This window comes from Stylophora pistillata, chromosome 5, assembly GCF_964205215.1.
Source record: "Stylophora pistillata chromosome 5, jaStyPist1.2, whole genome shotgun sequence".
Lineage (NCBI taxonomy): Eukaryota > Metazoa > Cnidaria > Anthozoa > Scleractinia > Pocilloporidae > Stylophora > Stylophora pistillata.
In genome coordinates this window covers 16672483-16692521 of record NC_142523.1, presented here as the reverse complement: position 1 = coordinate 16692521, position 20039 = coordinate 16672483, and the positions used below count along the sequence as shown (strand labels likewise).

General features: G+C 37.4%; 1 protein-coding gene and 1 long non-coding RNA gene across 4 annotated transcripts in view; one reads left to right on the top strand and one right to left on the bottom strand.

Moving 5' to 3' along the window:
- Window positions 1-4870: 4870 nt before the first annotated feature.
- LOC111325092 (uncharacterized) lies at window positions 4871-18378 on the bottom strand. Of its 2 annotated transcripts, none has more exons than XM_022928822.2 (2): window positions 18242-18378; window positions 4871-8581 (listed from the first exon to the last, which is right to left on the bottom strand). In XM_022928822.2, the coding sequence occupies exon 2, from the start codon at window positions 8423-8425 to the stop codon at window positions 6080-6082; it is 2346 nt and encodes a 781-aa protein (XP_022784557.2). In that variant the 5' UTR covers window positions 8426-8581; window positions 18242-18378; the 3' UTR covers window positions 4871-6079. The 2 variants fall into 2 exon arrangements, with proteins under 2 accessions (XP_022784557.2, XP_088615622.1); XM_088759496.1 differs by having other exon boundaries at window positions 18287-18304.
- Window positions 16801-20039, top strand: part of LOC148730564 (uncharacterized) — a 3566-nt gene continuing 327 nt past the window's right edge. Inside the window, exons 1-3 of one of the 2 annotated variants that reach the window (XR_016000971.1) lie at window positions 16801-17607; window positions 18191-18528; window positions 18732-20039. The exon at window positions 18732-20039 is cut by the window's right edge and continues 327 nt beyond it. This is a non-coding gene — a long non-coding RNA (uncharacterized LOC148730564). Of the gene's footprint in view, window positions 17905-18190; window positions 18529-18731 lie in introns of both variants that reach the window. The other variant, XR_016000970.1, reaches the window with a different exon arrangement.

Below are 20039 nucleotides of genomic sequence, written 5' to 3'. Positions count from 1 at the left end.
CTATCACTTTATTCGCTTATTCTCCGACGGTGCTAAATCTCTCCAATCCAATGAAAGAGATACCTGGAGCACACTAGACTGAAGGTGTGCGAGACACTAACATAACAACCCAATGAAAGAGCACACTAGACTGAAAGTGTGCGAGATACTAACATAACGACCCAATGAAAGAGATACCTGGAGCACGCTAGACTGAAAGTGTGCGAGATACTAACATAACAACCTAATGAAAGAGATACCTGGAGCACACTAGACTGAAAGTGTGCGAGATACTAACATAACAACCCAATGAAAGAGGTCGCTAAAGTGTACGAGATTACATAGTTAACAATCGAATGAAAGAGAATCCTAAAAGGACGCGAGATACTTACGTAGCAACCGAATGTAAGTCAATCTTAAAATGCTCTTTCATTTATTAGGTCGGTTTAGCCCGTACTAATTTTATCTTTACGCTATTTATATTATTTTGTTTTATCCAAGCTTTGTTTTATCCAAGTTTTGTTTAATCTTATATTGTTAAACCGTAAACTGTATATAAATTATTTAAATTTATTCTTTGTAATTAGTCCTCCTAGTATAATTATTACTGTTTTAGGAGTATCTCGATTAAAGATTAAAGCTCGAGACAAAAAAAACGTTAGGTAACAATCTAATGAAAGAAAATCCTATAAGTGCGCGAGATACTAACATAACAGTCCAATGAAAGAGAATCTTAAATGTGCGCAAGATACTAAGGCAACAATCCAATAAAAGAGAATCCTAGGATACTGGCGTAACAATGGAGAGTTGGAGAATACTAAAAATAAGCGATACTAACGTAACAATCATTGAACAAGATGAGAGAGAATCTGAAAAGGGCGCGAGATGCTGACGTAACAATTTAGTGAAAGAGAATCGTACAGGTGCACGAGATACTAACGAAACAATCAAATGAAAGAAAATCCATAAGTGCGCAGAATACCAACGTAACTTATCCTAAAAGTGTACAAAATATCAAAGCCAATCGAAGGAAAGAGAATCCTTAAAGATCGTGAGTTATTAACATAATCGAATGGAAGAGAATCTTCAAAGTGTGCGTGATACTAACGCAACAATCGAAACAAGGAAAATCTTATGAGAGCGTGAGATATATATCTTATTAAACATTTTAGTGTGTAGTATCGCTGAGTATTTTTGATAATTTGTGCCGTATTCAGCAATACTACACACCAAAACGTCTAATAAGTTATTTGTTATGTGAAGGTGTAGTCTGATCGTCCGGGCGAGTGTAGTCCTGAGAATGACTGTTGTCGGTGTTATTTGTTACCTAACCGGCTTTATTTCATGCGCACTTATACTCAGGCAGGAAAAGCAAGGCATAGAAAGAGAAAATCGAAAAAAGCGTGTGATAACTATCTAATGAAAGAAAATTCTAACAGTGTGCGAGATACAAACTTAACAATCCAATGAGAGACTCCTAAAAGTGCGCCAGATACTACAGTAACAATCCAATCAAAGTAGAATGCGAGATACTCATCCAAAATTTAATGAAAAAGAATCATAAAAGCATGAGCTGCAAACGTAGCAGTCCAATGAAAGAGAATCGTAAAAGTGCGCGAGATACTAACGTAACAATTCAATGCAAGAGAGCCGTAAAAGTGCGCGAGATACTAACATAACTATTCTATGAAAGGGAATCCCAAAAGTGCGCACAATTCTAACGTAACAGTCCAATGGAAGAGAAACATAAAAGTGCGCGAGATACTAACGTAACAATCCGACGAAACTGATACCTTAAAGTGTGCGAGATGCTAACGTAACAATCCAATCAAAGGGAATCCTAAAAATGTGCGAAATACTTACGTAACAAGTCAGTGATAGTGAATTGTAAAAGTGTGCGAGATACTGACACAATAATCCAATGAAAAGTACCCTAAATAGGCACGAGATACTAACTAACAAACCAGTGAAAGAGAATCATAAACCTTGGAAATTATAAAGTAATAGACAATTGAACAAAAAGGATAATTTAATATTTATATTGCGCAAATTAACATTGGGATATGATCAAAAAACAAGCTTCTAGATTTTTTTTCCCCAATATTTTACAGTGTATAGCGAGGTAATATTGTTTTCTTACTTTCCTCATATGAAGAGCTGCTTCTTTGATTTCATTTGGTAGTTTATATATCAGGCTATACGCAAAGCTGGGATTTTTCGTGACTTGAAGTATCTGTTAATTATTTTTTCTTATATCAATTTTACATGTTGTTCATTGTTTAAGTCTGGTAATATGGTTAACACATCAAAGGCAATAATGACGATTTTTATCAGTTAAGAAGGGTCTTGAAATTAGGTTTTAAATGAGATCAGCATAATTTAGTTCTTGAAATTTATCCTTGTGTCTTTCAACTGATAATTTTATCTGCAGAACGTTTCGTTTTCACAATTTCAAATCGGACTCATTAACTTGCAAGAATTTTATCTGTTTTTATCCAGTTGTCGCTAATTGCATAGTTGGTTAGAAGTCACTCAGATTGTTTTCAGCTCCTCAGGAAAACCTTTTAGTCTTTTACCCCTCGATATAAATTAACAAATGGTAAACACCACAGCGTACACTATTGAGTTATGGATGCACGCGGGAGGTTGCTAAGCACGACAGAAGCGTAAGAGTCGCTCGAGGCGATAGTCGAGAGCGAATCTAGCTTCTTGAGTGCTTAGCAATCTCCCGCGTGCATCCATAACTCAATAGTGTACGCTGTGGTGTTTACCATTTGTTTTATAACATAGCATTGATACATTGTAGCTAAAGAGTTCTTTTTTATTTAACAAATCTTACGTGACCAGAAAAAACAAGCGCGCGCGGAAAAATAGTCTTTGCATTTGCTCACGTCAGCAGCGTACACCCATGGGCGAATGGGGGGTTCTAAATTGACCAATCAGAGTGCGCGCTTTACTTTGGTTATGTTATAATACTAAAAAAAAAAAAAAATTTCTCAGTTCTGATTGGTTAAGATAAATGCAGTTCTCAGTTAATTCAGTGCAGAAGAGAGTTAATTCAGTGCAGAGGAGAGTTAATTCAGTGCAGAAGAGGGTTAATTTAGTGCAAAGAAAGAAACAAACCAGACATTCTGATTGGTCAGAATGATTGGTCAATGTCAATGTCAAGGTCAAGGTCAATGTCAAGGTCAATGTCACTTGCAGGGTTTGAATAAATTATTTTTGCACGTGATGCGCGCGCTTTTCTTCTGCGTAATTATGAGAAGCTACCTCGTATTTTTTCATGTATATTATTAATAGATAATCACATGATTTTCTCGTGCAATTTGGAATAAATAAGTACTTGTAAATTTTTTCAAAGACCACAAATTTCACTCGCCCTACGGGCTCATGCAATTTTGTTAGTCTTTGAAAAAATTTACTCGTGCTTATTTATTCCAAATTGCACTCGAAATCATGTGATTACCTATACAAATTCTCACCCCTGTCTCCCATACAATTCTCATCATTTTAACTAAAGAAGTTTGGCCTAAATTAAACAAAAGTATCCTCTTGTTTTCTTCTTCTTCTTCTCGTCAGTGTGTTGGATTGTAACGAAAAATTACTTATTGATCACTACTGAAAGGACGTAAAGACAGCACAGTGACAATAACTCTCAAATAAGAAACAAAAACTTTGAATTTCAATTTACAAGACATGTTTCGACATTCTCATGTCATCTTCAGTTGCAAATGAGCATTTAACTCGCCACATTTGTACACGAGTTCGTGAGCACCTCTTGTCGGACAAAACTTCGCATATTTACAAGCACCTGCAATCATCAAGGGCCTGTCTTGACTCTTGTGATACTGAATGTTTCACGATCTTAGATTCTGCCGCTTCAAAATACCAAATTAAGATCAAAGAGGCATTGCATATTAAGTGGGAAAAACCCATCCTTAATCAGCAATTGAACCACCTAGAATTGTCTCTTTCCTTTTAATTATGTTGTTCCTTGGTCTTTTAATTTATTTTTATCATTATTTATTTATTTTTTGATCTAGCCAAGCGCGCGCCATTTACATTTTTCGCGTTGTTACATTCAAATGTAACGTAAGCCCTGACACATAGTTTGTAACGTACCTTAATTTAAATTCAAATGTACAACAGTTAAATGCTCATTTGCAACTGAAGATGACATGAGAATGTCCAAACATGTCTTGTAAATTTAAATTCAAATTTGTTGTTTCTTTTTTGAGAGTTATGATCACTATTGGTAATTTTTCGAGGGGAGAGCTCCTGTGCCGTAGCGAAATTGTCAATTATCCACACACAAGTATAATTCTGACACGCATATTAATGGGTTAAAAGTTTGTTGAATGAAGGAATTCTAATAAATAGTAGTAAAAATGAAAAGAAGCGATTCAAGTGTTTTAGTACTTTTTCTTTAAGCCGCAACAATTTAGGGTGCCGGATTATGATGTGCGGGAGGTCGAGGGTTCAAGCCCCGGCCGGACCAATACTCATAGTCTTGAAATAACCGAGGAGAATTTGCTACCTTTCTATAATATCAAGAAATGGATAGAGATACTATTCTTTTCGGATAAGGACGAATTAACCGTAAGCCCCGTCTCCTGCAGGGTTAGGGGACATTAATTTCCCACGCACGAGATTACTGTGTGGTGGATGTCCTCCCCTGGGGTGGGATGGGTGGGGAAGATAGCAGGTGCACGTCAGCAAATTGCTGCCATAAACTCAACCTGCTCAAACAAATAAAAGATGAATCATTTTACTTCGTGGTTTCCCTACCCTTCTCGTTTTTTTTTTTTTTGCCTTTGTTCTCTATGATTTTGCCTTTCTCTATAATTTGTCTAACCATAGGGGATAAATAAATATCACCACAAAGTATCAATCGTTTTACAAAATTTATTCTACACTGATCTATAGTCTTCTGGCTTTACAATTATTGAAAGCTTTATCTTGTGATGCTGCAATACAACTCATCGATATTTCATATTATCATACTAGTAACAGGCCTTAAGTTTGCGCAAAAATACACTAATATTTACAAGATCAATCTCACCCTACAAAAAAGCTGTTTTTTTCTGCAGTGTTATTGCTTCTTAAAAACGTTTGACATGCTTTGCTCTCAATAAACATGTGTTATGACTAGCTTTTCCTCTTTTCGAAATTGGAACCTTTTCAAATAATCTTGCTGCCGCGATGTGCGCTTTACAAATTTAACGTTCTGTTTGACTGGTTGTAGTTCGGTCAGAGTCGGTTTCCTATCAGGTATTTGAATACTACCTAGTTAACAACCTAATGGGTCAATGCTACTGTATTCCAAAATGTAAGTGAACCTTTTCATGGACATTCTTATTTACATTAACAAATGAAGAAAAATCAGCTGCTATGAGAGAGCAATCATAATCTAAAATGATCAACGACCAACCGACACGATAGAACAACGATCCAAGACAATTACCTAGAAGTAAATAAACTTTCAGCGATCTGAAACGAATTACAAATTACAGTAAAACGAATTAGAGTCAGGGCCCAGTTGTTCAAGGGGTGGACGATGCTAGCCAATGGATAAATTGCTATCCAGCGGATAAGTAGAAACAAAATGTAGTGCATATCCACCGGATAGAAGTTTATCCAGAAGATAGCGTTATCCATCCTTCGAAAAACCGAGGCGTGATAGGTAAGCTCCCCACCACCCGTCGTTTGTTAGTCGTCATGCAACGTTTCTCTGGGCAGAAGCATTGCGTGACGACTCAAATGAACGAGTGGATTTCAGATGGTAAAGATAACCGACTACCAAGAGACAAATGACCGCGGAAGGTTTCAGAAGACTTCCCCGGCGTTGATGAAAATTACCGAAAGATAACAAGCATGAAAGATGTTTCAAAACTTTCTGATGATGACTCGTAGACTACAGTTGGATCATAAGGAACGTTTCGTACTATTCTCAACCTCTTGTCGCAATTGTATGAAAACTAGGAAAATTATATAATTAGAAAACATTAGTGTTGATCATTTTAAGTCATTTTAGGTCATTCCTACTCTCAGTAGCCACACAGTTTCTACGGGAAGAAGGTCGGTAGCGAATCATAGTTGTTCAATGGTTCACAAGAAGTCCTGCTAGGAACCTGAAAACCAGTTGCCATCTGCCGTCCTGGTTGTTCTCGGAAATAAAGTTCCTCAATTCTGTTTCATTCATGGTGGTGGCTAGGTGCCTCGCAGCGAAAAACTCTTGTATTGTTAGATGAATGAAACAGAACTGTTCTTCTTGTTCTGACGCAGCAGTTAGACGGTTGGGTAAGCGGTGGAAAAAAACACTGTCTTCAACTCCATCTACTTCGTTTCCTCCAAGGATCGGCTGTCCTTCATTGATTCCTTCAAACGCCACTCTTCCAAGTATTCTGAATTTCTCCTCCACTTGGGTGGGCAAATCGTCTGATTCAAAATCTCCTCGTGAGTAATATTTTTCGCGGAATCCTTTTGTATGTTTATAGTAAAGCAACTTCATTGCAATCTTGTAAACCTTTACTAATAGGGAAGGAACGTTAACTTCAGCGGACCTGTTGAACATCAGTATTTGCCATACAATCGAGCACATGATGAAGCTATGCAACGGGACATAACAAAACGAAAGTAAGTTGATGTCGCTGCTGATGTGTCGCCATAGTAATTCACCTGTTTGCTTGTCATCTCCGGCGAATTTGCGGACATACTCTTCAATTTGTTCGGATGAAAAGCCCAGGATTTCAAAGGTTTTGTCGAACGTAAGATGTGAGATGCTTGATAACGCCGTAGGTCTCGTAGTCGTCACAACGGAAGCATCTTCAAGAAGTCTCCCGGTTACGAGCCACTCATATAGGATTTGGAACGGCATTTTCTCTTCCACGCTTCCGGGACGAAAGGGCGACGCGACCATGTTTGCGTTATATTTGAATTGGTCGAATCCTTCAAAAATGATGAGAACACCTTCCGGGTGCTGCAGGATGTATTTCCAGACCTCATCATCCAAGTGATCTGATGGGGAATGTTCTGAAAGTGTGAGTAGTTCTCTTAAACTAAGTTCCTTTGACGAGTCGAATCTCTTGAATCTAACTAAGAAAGCAACATCAAAATGAATTTTAAAAACTTGATCAAACGCCCAGTCTCTGAAAAATTTAGTACAGCAAAATGTCTTGCCGATTCCGGGTCGACCAACAATCAAAACTTTTTTCGTATTAACATCGAGGAGGTCTTCCAGGCTTTTAGGTTGTGATTCCTCGCGTGACCTTGTATAAGCATGGAGTTGCTGTTGCCTGTCTGCAGTAAAGTTGTAGATAGCCCTGTTGGGGATGACTACAAACTTGGTGTAAATCTCATCCATAGTGAATTCTCTAGCTCCTGATGGTTCGCCTGGAGGACCTGCAAATGGTGCGTGGAGTTCGGGGAGACGACGGGTGTCACTTTTGATTATTTTCTTTGTTTGCTCGATGAATCGTCGAAGCCGTTCGGGGTTGCGATGTCGGCTCCTTCCCTCAACTTCTCCATTTGGCCGTCGAGGTTCTGGATGCAACTCGATTTGGTTTCGTGGACGTGATAGGACATTATCACCTTGGGTCGGACGGCTTTCACACTCACGTGACTGTAGTGGAACAGTCTCGTGTTCTGTTCTTCGTTCTTGCCTTTGAGGTCTCTGATGCGACATGCCATAGCTGGGATTAAGATGGGTTCTTAGAAACTTTGAGTTTTCCATGAAACTCCTTTGTTTCCATGCCCGTAACAAAATGTAGACGGTTTCAATCAGAATGAGAGCGACGAGAATTCCATTCACTGCAAGGACAGCTTTCAACCAGAAGTTTTTCCTTTGTGCTCGCTGATTGTGACAATCGTGAAAAGTAGAGGTTTGGACAGCGTTAGATGAAGCATTTGGTTGACTGGTTTCAGAGGTTAAATGACAGTAAAACCCAGAAGAAAACTTTGAAGAATAAAGAAACTGAGTTTGTAGGACCATGAAGAGGACATGTAAAACAAGTCTCGTGAATAGTTGACAACAAAAAGCGACAAAAAGTTTGTATCGATTTGTTGTCGGGTTCTCTTGGTCCAGCGGCTGTATCTCGGGATCTCTGTAACGAGTGTCCGGCGACAGATGAACGATTGTACGTCTCACTAGTCGGTGGTAAATAACACATACAAAGGCAATAAGAAAGTAATTGATGATCACGAAGCCATAAGGTGGGAAACCGTATTTGTTGTTCTCCTTTTTGTATTTCTCGAAACATCTTTTTCGGACGTCGTCGAGGTTTTCAAGCTCCGCTGCATCACAATGGAAATCTAACCTGCCTTCGGTGTTTTCCATATCGGAAAAAATGCCAAGAAAGATGACACCCATCATGAACCAAATTACAACTCCGACATGGCTGATTCTGTTGAAGGCGTTTGGGGAAAATAACTCCTTTATACAATCCATTGTTTCAATACTCAGTCTGTCGATCGCTCTTTAACTTAACTTGTGGGCTTTCAGTCACTCGTTGCTTCAGAATTTAAGTTTACTTCTGGACGAAACTGAAATTTTGACTCTTCACAAAGACATTTTCTCCGCCACGTGGGGAACCGATGACGGAAACTGAAGCAGAAAAATGAAATATACAGATATAAGTTGCTGATGCGTAAAATACTATAAAAAGTCTTATGCTATAGAGGCGCCAAAGGAACAAGTAGGAGAAAGACGTGGATTTCGCTTTCTGAGGCAAATAATACGTTTCGTATCGTAGAATGAATGATCACTTATTAAGGCCACGGCTTTTTATTGAGTATGAAAGCTTCCCAATGTGAATTTTATTTTCCAAGTCGGGAGTTTGCAATAATTCATGTTTTCTATTTGGAGAGCGTGCCATATCAGTGAGGAAATGAAAGAAATTTCCGTTGGAAAGTAAAACCATGCATTTCTGACCGTCACGATATGTTCTCCACTGGAGTACTTTTTAGCGATTTGTATAACAGCGAAGTAACCTTTTATTTTCCAAATGACAATGACCACTCTAATAATATACCCGCTCGTTTCTCTTGTTTTAAAAAGATGCTTACTCGTCTGAAGTAAAACTACATTCAGCTCCTCTACACGACGTTCTCGTTGTGGTTTACAGTCAACTTGTCAAAGATGTAAGAATCTTATAATCTAATGCACACTTGAATATACCAAATTAACTACTACGAAGAAGTCGAGGCTGGACTCAACTCGGAAGAACATCCAGACGAACATCAGACACACGTTAGATACTCCTCGGGGTTCTTATTTCGTTATATAGTCGAACCTGTATTAGGCGGCACCGCAATAAGCGATCACCCTCTATTCAGCGGTCAACTGTGAAAGTTTCTATTAAGAGGTCGCCCGCCTGTACTGAACGGTCACTGAGAGCGGGACCATTGAATATAAAACTAAGAATAATCTTTCACGCAAATTTTTATCCACGTTTCTCTCCCAAAATAAATTAAGTGGTATTTCCGAGCGAGATTCTGTACATTGAGTGGTAAATTATGGCATAAAGTGATGTTAATTAACGTTTTTATGGTTACTACCTCCCAATGAATGCGAAGCCATGATACTGTCCTTTTCTGAGTACGTGAGAGAGAAAGAGAGAGAGAGAGAGAGAGAGAACCAAGACTAACAATAGGATACTAACGACTTTTTGGCACACAACGAGGGCTGCGGAGTATTACTCGATTTTCCTTGCTCTTGGCTTGTTTGTTTGTTTCAGAACATCTTCGGTTCTTCAACGCTTGGTGATGGTTTCTGCGAATAGCTTCGAATGTTTCTCGGTATTAGCACGTTATCACACTGTTTTCCGATGCCACTCATGTTTTGTTTCAGCGTACTACAGAAGACGATTGACTTCTCTAATTGATTTTACGATGGCGCGTAAAAAAAAACACACACAAAGCTTTTCCTCGCAGAGAGGTCTTTACGAGCGCCATCGACGCATCATGAAAACTTACAGGAAATTCCTGATTTTGAATAGAAAGCATTTTACCGTTTGAATCAGCGAATTATGCCCCGCAGATTCGAAGATATAATTTTTTCAGTTCTTGTCGGATGGCAAGTAATTGAAAACGAGACTTTTCCTTCAAGTAATATCAAAATAGGTTTGGTCTGCACATCGAAATGAGAGCATTTTACCATTTCAATCCTTGCTTTAAATTCGTCCCTTGAACAAATGCTATTTCTGACAAATGAGCTTGCGAAACCGGCTGAAATAACTTTTTTCCGTTACGAATCATTGCTCTACCAAAGTACTAGGCCTTACAAAGCCACGGAAAAGGCCTCGGCAGTTAACCACACAAGCTTTCTAGAGGGCTACCATTCTGTGGTAAATCAAAGATGTGGATCAACTTATCAACTTGATAAAACAGAACACTTTTACTAACAAAAGATTATCAGTATTAAATATAATTTTAAGGTCAGGTCAAATTAGCTCCTTTGTGACAGTACAACATGGCTACACTGATAATGAGAAAGAGGAGAAATTGGAACGTATACACCATATTATTCTGTTTCCTTATTCTCGGTTCCAAATAATTATTTATCATTAGTTTCTAATTTTGATCTATATTTAATTCATATTTTATTTTGGATAGTTTAGTTAGGTGTCCCCTATTAGCAGTGGCGAATTCCTACTGCTAGATCAAATAGACATGTTCATAAAGTCATTATTTTGATTATTTGGTAGTCAATTACCTATTCTTAATTGTTCTGCTAAATATGGGTTTGATTGTTTTCTACTTGGGATCAATCCTGCAGCTGACAGCTCTTAATTTCAACTATAACCTTTGAAGGGAAACAAAGGTGGATAATCAAGACCAGCTATGTCTTTGGGTAACCTACCCAAAGTAAAAGGATGTAGGGGGAAATGTCAAGCATCGAATTATGGTGAAGTTTTGCTTATTACACAGTTCATGCAAAAACATATAGGTTTCAATGTGAAAGTGGGTGCTGGCGTCAGAGCTCCTATGAGTTCTGGCATTTGTTACGTTCTTTTCTTAACTCAAGAAAAAAATTTTGAGGCTCTGTTGTTGTTTCACAAAAGCCCTTTAAAACTAAAATAGTTGGAAAAATCATAATTCTCTTTTGAAAAGCCACACCAACCCCTATTATACCATTTATTTCACATCATATTATCAGTATTTTCTTCAAGCTCTGACGCCAGAACCTACTTTCACATTGAAACTATGTTGGTGAGAAGACACTGGAAAATTTTTCAAAGTAAACTTTTTCATTGCTGTTCTGTAATATTTCTTTTTAAGACGGTTAAGGACTTTTGTAACCAAAATTCTAGATGGTTACTCCATCTCTTTTAAACTTTCTTTTAAAAGTTGACTTTAAAAAAAGTTTGGTGGGCTAGGAAAGCCTCTTTTGATGAAACATGTTTCTTTGGTTGTCAATATCACAGGACATAGGAGTATGATTTATTTTCTCAAGTCCACAAAACAATTCACTTAATTCAGTAGGGATAATTTCAAATTTTCACATGTCAGTTCATTTGCTAGAGAACAAAAGAATGTCCCAAGTTCAACCAAATCTTCAAATTTTAATACAGTTGCTGTGCTATTAGAATTTGGCATACCATCACCGCTTCTAACACGAGGGTCAAAAGTATAACATGAACCATTTGATTCACTTAAAATAGTCAAAGTGATATTTCTAAAGGTGACAATTGCCCACTTGTAAGCTGAACAAAAGGATAAAGGCTGTTCTTTGCATTGATAACACCTTGTCAGCGCTCTCCATATTTTTATGCTGTTAATATCAAAATCAAGCATTTGTCCTTCAAAACTCACAACCTGCCTTTTAGCAAGACCAACACATTTTGAGGAATGTTCAACGTCATTGAGCAAACGACAACATAATGTTGTGCTTGAAAAGTTTTCTTTCAACTCAAAAGGTTGAACAACAATTTGACTTAACGGTCAAATGGATGCTGTCCATGGATGAAATTGACTCAGAATTTGTTTCAGAGCCCAAACAATCATCTGAGTTTTCATTTGAGTGATCCACATTTTGAATCTATGGTTGCAAGCTTTTCTTTCACCTCAACCTGCAAATGTAACTCAATAGTCGAATTATTTACCTCAATGGGCAGAGATTTTGACTCAACGATCAGGTTTAACGCCTCAACAGGTGAATACTGTGAATAATTTGTTATCGTGTCCTTGATTTCTAGCAGAGCAAGATGGCTGTACACAGCTATTGCTCGAAATCGATTGATATTTCCACATGTATTTTACCTTTGTCATCACAAGCACCCTGGATATAAAAATGCAATTGACTGCGTATGTCTCTGATCTAACATCAGACAAATTTTGGCTTTTTCTCACTATTGTAAAGAATGGGCTGCTACCTCGCTAGGGCTCGCCAGCAATAAACTTACTTAAATGCTTCCCTGTAAAAACTAATGTGCAAAATGATCAGACTTTATTTTTGTTTAGTAGCCATCTAGACACAGACTAGAATAAATTCAGTTTTGGCAAGTGGTTTTCAATTTCCAATGACCAGTTTAGCTAAAACACAAACTGAAATTATTGTAACATCTAAATTGTCACAAGCCACTTGGCTAGTAAGTTGAAAAGTTAGTGTTGAGCCCTGGCCTACCACATCTAAGCATTACTAGTAACCCCAAAACTCAAAAGATTAAAATAAATAAATAAATCATTCAGTAGTAATATTTCAACTGTTTTTCTTCACAACATGTATAGGAACATGATTATCTTATAATAAAATTAATTTAACTGTGGCTCAGATTAATTTAATCTGATCCATGTAATTTTTGGGAAGCACATCAAAATACATTTCATCAGTTATGAGTGCAACACAATGAAAGATTTGCATTCAATTTAATGTATTTAAAATGGATATTCTACCAATAATCTGCAACTTGTATGACAGTGATTAACATTTTTTACTTAAAAGACTTTAACTAAAATCATTTTTCAGAATCTAAGTCAAAACCTTGATTGAAGGCACACCATCTGCCCAATCTAGGACTAGAGCTAGTGGAGAACTAGTGATTAGCAGCAAATATAGCCATACAACCATACAAAGTGCATGAGCATACTGCTCTACTTATTACTGTGAAACTCAGACAACCACAAACACTTTGATTTGATTCTCACAAGACACTTGTTTTCTGTCCAACACATAATTCAGGAGTGAGAAAATTTCATGGTGCTGTTATTTGTGTAATCATTACTGTCTTAAAAATGATGAACTACAACATTTTTTGAGAAAGATTGCCACTAAATTCTCCTATTTACTCCAACAGGGCTTCAACAAAATATGACATCACAGCGTGGGAAGACGCTGAAAAACATTGTTAGCTCAATAGTTGTCGTTTGAGCAATGGTGGACGAAATTTAGCGAGTTTTAGTCAATCTTTTTTCGGACATATCTTGCCGTGATAGGTATCAACTAGACGCATATCTGCGTGAACTCGGGCTTTCAATATCGCACATCTGGAGTTATCTTTAGGGGACTGCCATATTGCCATCACTGTCGTCACGCAATTTCATCATTGCTGGTCACGAATAAGTCTACTTGTGTTTATTTTTGTCTGCTGGAGTGTAATGAATGTTATGGTACTAGACAACAATCAAAATAATATATTACCATATAGGAGTAAGTTCCTGTAGATGCCAAAGGTTGAAATTCAAGGACTTTTCAATAAAGTTTAAAGGCCACGTTTTAGAAAATTGAAGGACCACTTTTGGAAAGGTTTGCATAAGCAATTTTAAAATCATTTAATGTTGTTTCTCAGGTTTTGCATGAAAGTACTGTAATTTTCAACAAGAAAACTGCTAAAGAAAAAGCATTGCAAAAATCAAGCCTTAGTCCTCAAATTTAAGTACTTTCAAGGCCTCAAGTTTTTAATTTTTAAATTCAAGCATCTTCAAGGACTTTCAAGGCTTTTACAAACCTGAAGTAGGTAAGTAAGTACTTGTCTTTAACTGCAAGGAGAAGGGAATTTTTATCTATTATGGGTACCAAGTCAAAGTTTGTTGCCAAATGTTCACCCAAGGAGAGTTGTCAGAAATCAGTAGATTGAGGCAGTATTACTGTTCAATAGTTCATATTGTTTTTAATCAAAAAATCTCTGAATATTTAATACTGCTGATGGCCACAACAAGAGAAGCAGTGCTATTTACAGTTTTAGTATGTTCAATTAAAGGCATTCGACTTTCATTACATACCAAGAGGGAATACACATATTTTGACCTTTTTGTGGGTTTCAAAATTAATATCATACAAAAGTCTGAAAACCACATCGAAAAACCCTGTGCATTCAACTATTATTTCTTACAAGATTCTTGAGAATTGATTTGCTGTCAACTGAATCAGACAATATTCCTTCACTGTAATCACTTTTAAGATCTAAACTTGCTTCAGTTCTACAAACATCAGTTTTTGGCAAATCATCTGACAGTAAATACTTGTTCAAAGATGAATTTCCATAATCTTTTGCCATACTGTACATGATTTTATTATGGAGTAGCAGAGTGAATAGACAGCCACAGCACCATTCACATTGAACTTTCTGGTTTCACAGGCATGACTGAAAATGGGCACTATTTTGAACTTTATCAATTTTAACCCCTTTCAACTCAAATATATTGTTATGTATGCTCTGAAAATAATGAACTAAGCTATTCAGTGATAATACTTCAAGCCGCACACATGTACCTTGAGAATGGCTTCTACCATAAATATCCCTTGCATGAGAATCGAATATTTTCAAGCCCACATTGCCTTTACAAGAGATAGCAACTGCAGTACATCCTATTGTCAAGACAAAATTGTCGAAATTTTTGGCTTTAAGTGAAAAAGGCTCTATCTAAGGAGGTACAGTACTGATATCCATCCATTTTAGCTTCTTGATGAATAGTGCCAGTGTAACGTTCACTTTCATACATACAGAGATCATGTGGAGTCAACAGTTGCTAGTTGCATGTCCAGGCTGGGAAAAATCAACCGTGTGAAGCATGCATTCAACAAAGATACATTAACAATCCTGATAAACCCGTTAGTTTTCGGCACACTGTATTATTGCTCCAACGTATGGTGTAACACCACTAAAAATAATTTAAAGAGAATCCAAGCTGTACAAAGTTTCGCTGGCCGTATTTTATGCAACAAAAGGAAATACGACCATATTACACTAATTCTAATACAATTGCACTGGATACCAATGAGACAACAACTGTACTACTGTAATGCAGTTCTGGCTTTCAAATGCATGACTGGGTGTGCGCCTGAGGCCCTGACTTCACTTTTTGTTCAAAGATCAAAAATCTCAACACTTTCGACAAGGAACTCACAGAAACTACAGATCCCACTTTGCAAGACAGCAACCGGTCAAAGATCTTTCCACTATAGAACTGTTAGCCTCTGGAACGGTCTGGATACAGAACTGAAACTTGCTGCAAACATTGATATGTTTAAAAGAAAACTCAAATCTTTGCTTATTTCTGAATTTTTGAAATCTGATTAGTACTTCTGATTAGAATATCTACTTTTTTTTTTTAACCGATCGTTTACATATGTTTTTATATATATTCTTAGATTACATTATATTAGATGTTGTGATTAATTAATTTTATTTGAATGTATAGTCAGTAATTTATATATTGTTCCTGAAATGCCCTATTGGGGAGGCGAAAATAAAGTATGTATGTATGTACTGTATTGAAGCTCATAGTCAGTCTTGAACACATTTAAAAGCATGGGTAATTCTGTTAAAATGATTGCCTGGCTAACTGAGACAAACTTGAACACAACTGATTATTAACACCATATCATTAGCAGAATTGATTCCTTGTTTGTTATTGTAAATCAAAGAGCATAAACTCATTGCAACACAACTCATTAGCTTGGCTATATGGTGCCGTTATTGTTTTGCAAGGGTCAATGTAGATTGGAGTAGGACCCGGGTTTTTCTCTATATCTGAACTCAGTTGAAATTTACAATAGTTTGATACGTGTCTGACTCTTACAAAGACACATGGGTCTATTACAAGAAAACATTGATAAATACCGACCTGTTCTACACTTCAATTTAATTATCCTTTGATATATCCTCACAGAACAATTCAACAAATACTTCTTCTCATGTTGTGTAACTTTATAATCTTATCCTCTTCGTATTAAGCTTACAAATATTCTTTGTAACTCTTCTATCCTTCACATAACGACGTAACCAAGAGGAATTCGGTATGCTTGGACGAATACGCTCATAAACAAATTCCTTCAGTTTTCTGCCCTTTCTTCTGAGACGTTTCAGAGCAGCTTCTTGTATTCTACTGGGTTCTCGATCACGTCTAAATACACGGTTGTGTTTACATGCAAACACAATATCAGATAGCTCGTTTGATATAGCAGGTTTCGCTTGATATTTCTCGATAGAAGGTTCACTCGTAAATTGATCTCTCGTAAAGTTCGCGGACCGACCCGTTCCCAAAACGCTCCACAATTTTTAGCGTGGGTCTACTGATAATGATGTGTGACTTTCTATGTATACTGAGCGTAATAGCCATCGAATTTCTTTCGCGTACATCAGTCCATAGTTAATCAGTCCACGAAGGCAGCCATTGCTTTGCCACGCGCTCTAGAGTTTATTCTACGCATGCGCTTACACTTCACGCATGCGCTGTAATGGAACTGCGTTTTGTGAACTTACGCAAAAACAAAAAAAGCAAAGCCGAATTTATACCTCGGGCGTTTCCTTCGGAAAGCCAGAGTAATTACATTTTCTTTTTTTCAAGACCTAAACCTAATTCTGGGCAGGAAAAATTTGGTTAAAAGAACATCAATATTCGTCTCTCGGGCAGCTTGGAGGGTTTTTTGTGCCAGGGGAAAATGGATCCAAATAAATGTATACCACGCAGATCCTTCCCCCAATTTTCGTGGTGCGAGTTCTAAACAACAATATGGCGGCCGATATCCTATTCAAACGAACAACGCTTGTTTCCAAAAGCTGGATGTGGCTGTTTGCGCCATAACAAGGGAAATATTTCTTCCAAAAAAGGCTTCGAGGAAACTTAAAGTTTCGCCAAAAAATAATTCAGGCAAAAATAAATTAGGATAGCGAAGTCGTAACGAATGCTTCATTTCGATCGAAGGTTGTTTCGATCGAAGGTCGTTTCGATCGATAAAGTCGATTCGATCGAAGGCAAGAGTCAGTTCGATCGAAGACTGTAACTATTGCTTAAGTGTATTGAACTTACTATTTATCAAATCTGTTTAAAAATATTTCCTGATACAGTTATCACGCTTTGTTCCTTAGAGTCGGCTTTTAATTTGCTTTAACAGAAAACAGACGCGACCATTTCTTTATGTTCCACGCGCATTTGGAAAAATGATGGAAAATGTTCGCATCATGGTTCTTCAAATTTTTTTCTTTATTAGCTCGCAAGAAGCTCGCAAGACATCACTTCTTTTCCTTGAATCGCTACTACATATACTACTATCATTTACTCTTCGATCAAACTGACTCTTGTCTTCGATCGAACGGACCTTTGGTTTCGATCGAAACGACCTTCGATCGAACTGACTCGTTTCCGTCTTAACAAAGTGCATACGCGACCGACGATTAGAAAAAGAATCTGGTGAGTAGAAATTTACAACACTGCGCTACACATGGATTCAAGTATTTCCGACTGTTTGGTTGTTTAAAGGCTGATAGTTTCGAAAGAAACTGTTTGGGGCTGTGTCGGTGGGAGTAACGAAATAATTTGGATATATCAACAAAGTTGAAATGGTAAATTGGCCACCGTAACGATTACAACAGCTGAGTTTCGAGCGTTCGCCCTTCGTCGATTAGTTATTTGAATTCGTCGCACTTTAGCACAAAATTCAACCTCGCCATTTATTTGCACCTACCAGCTGCAGAGAACAGTCAAAAGGTAAATGCAGATGAGTTGATCATGATCAGGAAACAAGAATTACTGAAATAGGAGACAAGATAACTTTCCTTGAGTGGTTCTTTGAGGTTAACAACAATCCGTAAGTTGGCAAAGGCCTGTTAGGCCGTTAAAAATTTTCATACAAATCAAATCAAAATTTGGACCAAAAGGATGTTACGGAGTTATTACGGTGATAATTCTGACATGTCGCCAATAGTTGAATAGAACAGTACAATAATATTCTTCGAGAGCCATGAACGCAATATTGCGCTTTGTTTCGATTTAGCATGCGCCTTAATGACACTCTGGAAGACGTCAAAGCCCTCAGAAACATTACCTTCGCTCCTCGGCTGCAAATTTGATCCTTCACTAACTAAGACACCTTCTTCTTCGCCTACTCCTTCACCGACGCGACACCGACGCCACAAAGACACTAAGGTAATATTCATGGGTGGTTAGATTTACCCGAACAACACAAGAGTCAAATACTGCGCATGCGCAAGATTCTGTAAACAGATGAAGAAGGAATGCCAGTAGCTGTTTCTCCGATCTGTTCTGCCTTGTAGTAATCTATTTATCCGATCTGTTCTGCCTTTAAGCAGTCTGTGATGTGAAACCAAAGTGGTGAGTGGCAAATTTCGACCTTTTTTTTTAGTTAGTAGTGCCAGCCATTTCGTTCTAAAGTTGTAGTAGTCAGGGAAGTTACTAGTTTCTTTGGTGACAGATCATTTAACATTGAAAATGTAGATCTGTCATCTGGCGGTTCCAAATGATGAATAGTATAAGAAATCGAAATATAGGGGACTCATAATTCTCAATCTTTCTAGATCTGAATACGACACCATACTGGAAAAAGACTAATGCCTCCTCTAAGATGTGTAGTAGGCAGACGTACGCTATGTCTTAATCGTCCGTTTCTACAACAGACTGGCTTTTTGTGTCCAACACATGAAGTTTTGGGTGTCTGTCCTGTTACACACATTGCTTGTTGCTATCCACCTTTAAATGACCAGTGTGTTTCAGTCCTCATCAACAACATTGAAGACATTTGTGTTTGTATGGAGTTAAGAGACACTGGATCTGTTGTTTACATTGCTCACTTTCCAAATCACACTGAAAAAGATTAATGGTTTTAGTGATTTTCTGGATAAAACAGTTGATACTGTTGGTGTGCAATTTCTAGACATTCTTTGGTTGATTGCTTCCTCATAATAAATGATAATTATTCTGACTGGCACTTTCATGCAATAACCACTCACATCTTTTCAGAAGTTTCAAAGTAATCTCACAATATGAATATCGCATGCTTATCCATAACAATTGTCACAAGAATGAATAGCATGCAGCGTTAAGGATGCAAAATGCAGGGTAATGTACATGTATTGCATCACAAAGTATACATTGATATGCACATGTTGAATGATGAGGTTAAAATCTTGGTGGACAAAGCAGTATGTGTAGTCCATGCATAAGTCAACTGAATATTTTCCAGCTTACTTAGCTGTATTCTAGATCTTTTGGTATTTATATAAGATATCTCTGTGGTATATCTCTCTTTATGGACCTACTCCTTTCCTTGACTTCCAGTTGTTTGATTTAGTTTGGGTGTCATCTTCTAGGTACAGTTGAAACCCGCTGTTTTGAACCCTCAGGGGAAGTGAGAATAGCTCAAAATGACTGATAATAAATGACCATAAAGCAAATCCAGGGATCACCTTGGAATAACCAAGTCCAAATTGGGGGGGTGTCTAACTCTATAGTTTTTATTCATTGACACTCGATCAATTGCATTTATTTGCCATCATTATAACTATTCAGTGCAAACAAGGGTGCAAAACTGAAAATCTGGCAAAATCATATCTTGGCCCCAACATGGACAAGGGCCAGTGATGTTGCAAAAAAAGAATGATGTAATTAACATTTCTGTTCTTATGTGCCATGTAAATTCCATATATGGCATTACTATGGTTATCTTTATCACTGCCATATTTTGCAGTTATGTCTCAAACTAAGAGATGATGTGGTTATTATATGGAGAGTCAGTAAAAGAAATGTTGAATGAGGGATAATGTGGTTATCATATGGAGAAATCAGTTCACATATTCCCACATTATTGATATTTTAAAATGTATGTT